Genomic DNA, 7,160 nt, shown 5'->3' with positions numbered 1-7,160 from the left:
GTTACAGTAACGCGTTACTGCCCAACACTGCTTGTTTGTGCCTGTGTATAAATAGTCCCTGTGTTTGACTCTTGCCTGGCAGAGTTTTGTTTAGCCCAAAAACACAGGCTAGGCTAGGCAAGGAACACGAAGACAAGGGTAAACAAGGGTTACCCTTTTGCCTTGCCTTATATCTGTTTGCTGGTGATCGACCTACTACATGTTTGACTATGCTCTACTGTTAATAATCGCATTTGGATCTCCCACTCCGTTGTCACATCCCGTATGTTACAGATGCAAACAGCCTTCATATTTTAAATAATTAAACTAATGTAAATGATAACGTTTTATGAACCAGAAAGCCTATTTTCAGACATTTACTGTAATCTACCTGATCAAAAAAAACATTTATTAGGAACATTTTACTGGGGCACGTGCGACGCCCCTGATGTGAAAAGAGAGAGACTGTGGAGTGATAATTATAAAATGATGTTTCACAGGTGTAACTGAGTAATTAACTTATTATTTACAAACAAATAAATCAAATTTAAAACAAACAAAGTGAACATTTTTAACACATTTATTAGCCTCCATTGAACATTTCTAATGGAAAGTAAATGAATCAAAGAAGCTTGTTTCTTCTACATTGATTCTTCACATGCTGGTTCATTTCACACACACATAGGGCCTATTTTCTTTACAGTTCACATTATTCCAGTTGCCATCTGTTGAAAGACAGAGAAAATATAGTTGTTTTTATCATTTGTGTATTATGAAAAAAAATAAATAATGTTTATTTAGTATGGTAGACACAGAAATATTAGTATTTGATGTCTAGAAAACAATCAGCAACAATGTTTCTGTGATGAATGTTCACAAAACATTTTTAACTGTGATGAAAAAGTTATTTTCCAGCTTCTGGATTTACAGTATGACATGAAGCAGTATCTGCTAATCTTCTGATGGATGGTCTAACACAATTCAGATTGACGGATCATTTATCATGTTATTTCATGAGCATTAACAGAAGTTACTTACGGACAGAGTTCATCTCAACGCAGAGCTCAACTGTCCCGTTATTGGGTTGTCCAAGCGACCATATTTGATACTTCATTTGGGTTCCATCACTCCAGAACCAACGATAAAACTGTGAACAGAAGAGAAAAAAACAGCATTGTGTTTATGTCCACAGCTTTACATGGCTTCGTTTTATCTTTATTTATCTAAAAGATGATTCCTCATGAACCCTAACCCCACTTTAAACATGTCAGAAATCTAAACAGAAATGAACAGAAATTATTTCACAGAAAGGGTATCAGTAAAGAATATGTGAAAACTGTGTAAGAAAGTGTTAAATCACTCAGTTATCTCTATCAGCCACACTATTTCACATCGAGTTTCACAATACTCGAGTTTGACATCATCATGGTGAGCGGTGCCTCTCATGGCTGCCAATGCACTAAACTAACTGTTCTGAGGACCAAAAATACATGATAAAAACACATCTATGTCCATGTGTTTTGAAAAATGTATTAAATGAGTTTTAATGTAAATGCCCAGTAGCACAGAAAGTATGATTGAAAAACGATTGCATACACCCTTATGGCCTCCGATCCAGGCACGTGTTGATGCATGAGTTGTTTGTCTAACCAGCTTCTGTATAAAGATGTACTCATCATGGCTGTGTACAGAAGCAAGGTTCCCTTTATTGTTCAAACACCCAAACTGTAAAGATGGAGACATGAGCAAACACGAAGAAATTAATATTCCAAAATCTGTGACATTCCTTCAGTTATCATCGAAACAATGTTTACTCACTGTGCTGTTCATTTTTTGTTTATTATTTTACCCGTGAAATATAAAATCTGACATTTGAGGTGGGACTACTTTTCTAGAAAAGGTTCTGGTTATACTGTATATAGATTAGATATGACTTCACATAGATAAAGTTTTTAAGTGATCATCACATGATAACATGAAATGTGTTGTGTCTGTATTTTCAGATCATTATGATGTTTCAGTATTATCACAGTGATGTTTGTTCACATCCTGGAGCTCCACTGTCATTTCTTTACTGTTAACATATATTTTAAACTGAGGAACAAGTTGAAATGACTTTCCTATGATAAGGTGTCACAGATGTTTACAGATTTAATCCAAGAATAGTATTATATTATTTTTATGTCATATTAGAAGCTGAATGTATCATACCTCGGCTCCATCCCACGAGTATCTGGAACTGAAAAACTTGAAGCATCTGCATCCATAGGCAGTCCATCCTGTCTCACAGGCTGTTAAATGGAAGTTGTGTTTGTTATTATCTTGTTACTTTTAATGACCTTTCATGTAATTAAATGAATACCTTTCATTTAAAGGTACACTATGTAACTTTTGGCCCTTTACCGGTTAAAAAACAAAAAGGCATGCAACACTGTTTCAGTTGTGCTTTGGCATTTTTGAGGTTGGAGATTCAGCTGCTCCATCTCTTCCTTTCTTGCTCTTGTAAAAGCAAACCTGTGCCACTCCCACACCAGACACGCGTCAAAGCGGCCGGAGCAACTTTTCTCTATTTACGGATGTGACGAGATGCACAGGCGAGTGATGTATGTCGGAAAACTGTTCTGACAGGTCTAAAATATAAACACTTCTAATAGACTTACCATAGTGAATCAGTGAATCATGTTTTGTAAGAAAAACAAAAAAGCTACATAGTGCACCTTAAATAAACAAAGGATTTAAAATAGCTTCCAAGATTTTTAAAGCATGCTGGAGAACATGATCATCCGGTGTTACACACACTTGTTAAGGTGGAGAAATGCACAAGTTTTGGACATTTGTACTGTACTAGACATACACACTGACAAGAGAAGAAGACAAGAGAAGACTTACTGCCACAATCTTTATTCTTTTCAACAGGACGCGTTTCCACTTAAAAAGAAAGAAATACACATTTTTAAAACAAAACTGCTAGCAGTAGTGCTAATACAACTACTAATACATATATACTGCAAATTATTACTGGTGTTGTATATTATTGTCAAAATTAATAATATAATATCATTCATAAGAATCAACAACTTTAGGTGATGTTATGATATAATTATTTTTGTTTTATTATCTTAATATTATCATAATAATTAAATAATTAAATAATAATTAGAATTAAAATTACTCAGGTGCACATACTGTATTAGATCATTCCTGCTTCTGATCAGTCATTACAGAGTCCCAGATGTGCTTCAATTCATGTTAAAATAACAGTTCTGATGTGAGACGTGGAATAATAGTTTTACCTGAAGCATTCAAAGCGACCAGAAGACCGAGAGACAGATAGACAGTCCACAACGCCATCGTTTCTCAGAGAACACTGGAACTCTGCATAGATTTAAAACACAATTATACACAAATAATTATTACAAAGATTTGTATTTTTGTGACAAGAACCAGTAGATCAATGTGTACAAACAATGTTTTTATATAGTTTGTACTTGGTGGATCACAGAGCCAGTGCAAGATGAGCATTTATGGTTAAAGAGCAGATTTGTTTTATTTTTTTTAGGAAATGAACAATGGTTTCTCTAGATAAAACCCTTATTCCTCGTCTGGGATCATGTAGAACCCTTTGAAACTGCATTTAAACTGTAATTTGACCTTCAAGTCCACTATATGGAGAAAAATCCTGGAATGTTTTCCTCAAAAACTATAATTTCTTTTCAACTGAAGAAAGAAGGACATGAACATCTTGGATGACATGGGGTGAGTAAATTATCAGGAAATTTTAATTCTGAAGTGAAATAATCCTGTTCGCACACTTTGTAAGAAATTTAAAAAAAAAAGATTTTAAATTTTTATTTGAAAATAGAAAAGGTTGTACTGTTGACACACAATGAACTCAACCAACCAGCAAAGACAAGAGGGAAGGAAGCATGATATAACGGGAGCAGAGCACATGAGGAACAGCTGAACACAATCAGGCCAACGAGAACTCGACCCTTGCGCTAATTTTGAGTGGCTCAATAGCGTGATATGATATTATCTGCATTTTATTATTTATTACTATATAATAAGTGTTACGATGTGGTCAGCGGGCAAGAAACAAAACTAAACAGAGCATTGAAACAGGAAATGAAGTAAACAGAAAAGAGTGTCAAAATAAGGGTCCACATAACAGAACATAAACCTGACAATAAGCTCATTAGGCTATTGTTATGTTAGTTCCAAACCTTGAATCTCACTCGACGAGAGGCTTTCTGATGATATTTCTCCAGTATCAGCAATGCTTGCCTTTGTGTGATCTAGAGAGACTCACTCAGTGCAGTTACATTGGGACTGTCTTTGAGCAAATCATCAAAGCGTTCATTCAAAGATAGATGTAATGAAACAAGGTGTTGATTATTTTAACTTTCATCTCCACTTCACAAGGGTCAGCTGAGCTGTATTATTACCAGTTTCAATGGCATTGATTCACTGCACTGACCAACACTGATGACATTCATGCAATAACATTGAATACATTCACACAGGCAATAACGTATGGAGCCCCGCACATGATCATTCACTAAACCGTGTGCACAATGTTCCCTCGTCTGAATGATTAACAGATTTACAACACACATACTGTAGAACATTGTAATGTTTAATAACATTTCATGAAAGTTAAATTTAGCATTGAAGAAAAGTAGATTTGTGTTATGCTGTCAATAATAGTTCTTAGAGAGAAAATCTGAATTGGCAAAAATCAGCACTGGCAGGTCACACTTACAAAAAAACATCTCAATCGGCCAAGATTATTGCAATCTGTGCATCTAATTAATCCATAACTGCTTCTCAATCAAAACATAAGAAGTAAAAAAGTCTGTAAAAAATGTAAGAAATATTTTCAATTGTCTCTAATCACGCAGATTTGTACTTTATATCCAATGACAGTTATGGTGTTACTGCTTCACTCCAGCAGCTAATGCAATCCACGGGAATAAACGATATGAAGAAAAACAAACTCTTAAACTGTGAAACATTGGTCAAAGTTCACAAAAACAGTGATTACATCCTTTAACCTTCTCGAACACGACTCAACACACACTTCTACGAGCAACAGCCTCAACACCCGTCAAAAATAAAAGTCTTCCAAAAATAATCACTTTTCAAAATGAATTAATCATGTTCTGCTTGATCATCGATGAGGTGTATCCTCCAACATTAGCTACTGTTGAATGCATTAAACATGTTAAGCGCTTCTGCATTGAGCATTTTAGCATCATTAATTCACTGAACAACATAAAACATAATCTACATTCTGAATAACCAAATAAAAATAAATAAAAACTAAAAACTATAAAAACAATACAAAATGAAAACTAAAAACTAAGCTCTGTTCTGGGAATGTTCCAACAGAACTAACATTCCCAGAATGCCCCATGAATCAAAAATGACTAAATGGGTTTTAGTCGGCTAAAAGTGAAATAAATGTAAATGTAGAAAAGTCAAACCTCAGGAAATATGCTCCGAACAGCAAACTGAGTGTTTCTGCTGGATAGTATATCAGAGATGTGTCTTGTTTTCTTGATCTCTTGATGTATTCTTTTTCCACTACATTGTGGTCTTAAATAAGTGTACTCATGTTACGTAAGGTGCGTGTCAGCCAATCAGAAAGGATCTGCATGTTCCTGAGATGTCTCTAAATCACATGACTCTCAGAAAAAACACCACAGAAGTAATTACCACAATTGTTCGAAGTCATGTATTTCATCTTTCAGTTGTCTACTTTAATCATTATCTAATGATTTCCAAAAGTATCATTGTGTAATTATTTTACTTGTTGAGGCATATGACTATTAACTAATTGTTAAGTAATAAGTAATATTAGTAGGATTATCAACCATAATCATAACCACAATGATAAATTACTTAATAATGAGCTGGAAGCTGAAATACATTTCTTTGACCCATTAACACATTAATGTACACTATTAGTACATGTTGTTAAGGATTTATTACCTGATTAGAAATTCACATTTTACTTACTTCATTAATCAGCTATAGGGCCAGATATACTAAACAGGGTAAATTAGCATGAGAATGCAATTCCCAAAAACTGGAAAGTTTTGCGCTGGTGAAAGCTGTTAGTAAATCTGATACAGACCACGGATCATACTCCCACCCACGCCGGTCCCGTTTGGGATGTTGATTCTCAGTTGATATCAGCAGAAAACAAGTTAGAGAGCTGATTCTGATCATGCAAGTGTGAATCTTTTACTCCAGATTCATGCATTAAACACACAGACTTCATTCAGTTTGAGTCACACTAAACAAGCCATTGATCAGGACATGGACAGCCTCTTTAACAAATAAAGATCTGAAGGTAAATGTGGCTTGAACCAATTTCAAACATGACATGCAGTCAACTCTCTAAAATTTGTTGGGTTATTATTTTTTTTTTACCCATGTTCTGTCTTCTTCTAGCACTCTTGCTCTTCTTCACTGTAGTCTTCATCTATCTCATCTCGGTTGGTGATTTCAACATGTTTTCTTCACCCCGTGTATCCTCTCGATAAGCTCTGTTCTTGGTTACAAAACATTAAATTCAGGAACCTAACTTTCACAACTTTTGCTCATCTCATGCTGAGTCAAGTCATCTACTGGTCATAATGAATTCAGGAGAGTCCAGAATATTTATTTATTTTCAAAATGTAACATTTATTTGTCAGGTAAAAATGTATCATGCCAATTACACAAATAACCAATTAGAAGCCAATTCAGAAATCATACATAACATCAGTTGCTCATAGATGACTCTAAGAGTAAGAAGTGCATATACACACAGTGGTGGATTCGTGTTTTTAAGACATTCACCGTTCACTGCATGGGGGTTTCTGGCTACAGAAGATCCCACAAGACCCACATGACATCCCACTTTCCCTTAAATACCCAGACCAGAACAAAAAGATTGTAAATATTTATTTCACCAACACCTGTTTGGGGGAGAGGAGTGGGTTATCAGATATCATGAAGAGACACCACCCAAAAGGAGGACAGAATTCTCCTTAATCTTCCTCATAATACCAGTGACTGCTGTGAAATTGAGACCATTTTACCAATCGCTCTGAGACAATTAAAATGATACCACACATGAAAGGAAAAAACTATAGATACTGTTAGATCAAAATCTCAGTAATAGGTAGAAT

The 7,160-nt window shown here is 35.0% G+C and overlaps 1 protein-coding gene across 2 annotated transcripts; it reads right to left on the bottom strand.

The window, feature by feature from the left end:
• Positions 1-542: 542 nt before the first annotated feature.
• LOC137008072 (galactose-specific lectin nattectin-like) lies at positions 543-5,548 on the bottom strand. 2 transcript variants are annotated; one of them, XM_067369897.1, is made up of 7 exons: positions 4,203-5,364; positions 3,273-3,354; positions 2,869-2,907; positions 2,191-2,270; positions 1,576-1,704; positions 1,018-1,126; positions 543-704 (listed from the first exon to the last, which is right to left on the bottom strand). In XM_067369897.1, the coding sequence occupies exons 2-7, from the start codon at positions 3,328-3,330 to the stop codon at positions 646-648; spliced, it is 474 nt and encodes a 157-aa protein (XP_067225998.1). In that variant the 5' UTR covers positions 3,331-3,354; positions 4,203-5,364; the 3' UTR covers positions 543-645. The 2 variants fall into 2 exon arrangements, with proteins under 2 accessions (XP_067225998.1, XP_067225989.1); XM_067369888.1 differs by lacking the exon at positions 4,203-5,364 and adding an exon at positions 5,466-5,548 and having other exon boundaries at positions 545-704.
• Positions 5,549-7,160: the final 1,612 nt, after the last annotated feature.

This window comes from Chanodichthys erythropterus, chromosome 3, assembly GCF_024489055.1.
Source record: "Chanodichthys erythropterus isolate Z2021 chromosome 3, ASM2448905v1, whole genome shotgun sequence".
Classification (NCBI taxonomy): domain Eukaryota; kingdom Metazoa; phylum Chordata; class Actinopteri; order Cypriniformes; family Xenocyprididae; genus Chanodichthys; species Chanodichthys erythropterus.
This window is presented reverse-complemented; position numbering and strand designations above follow the sequence as displayed.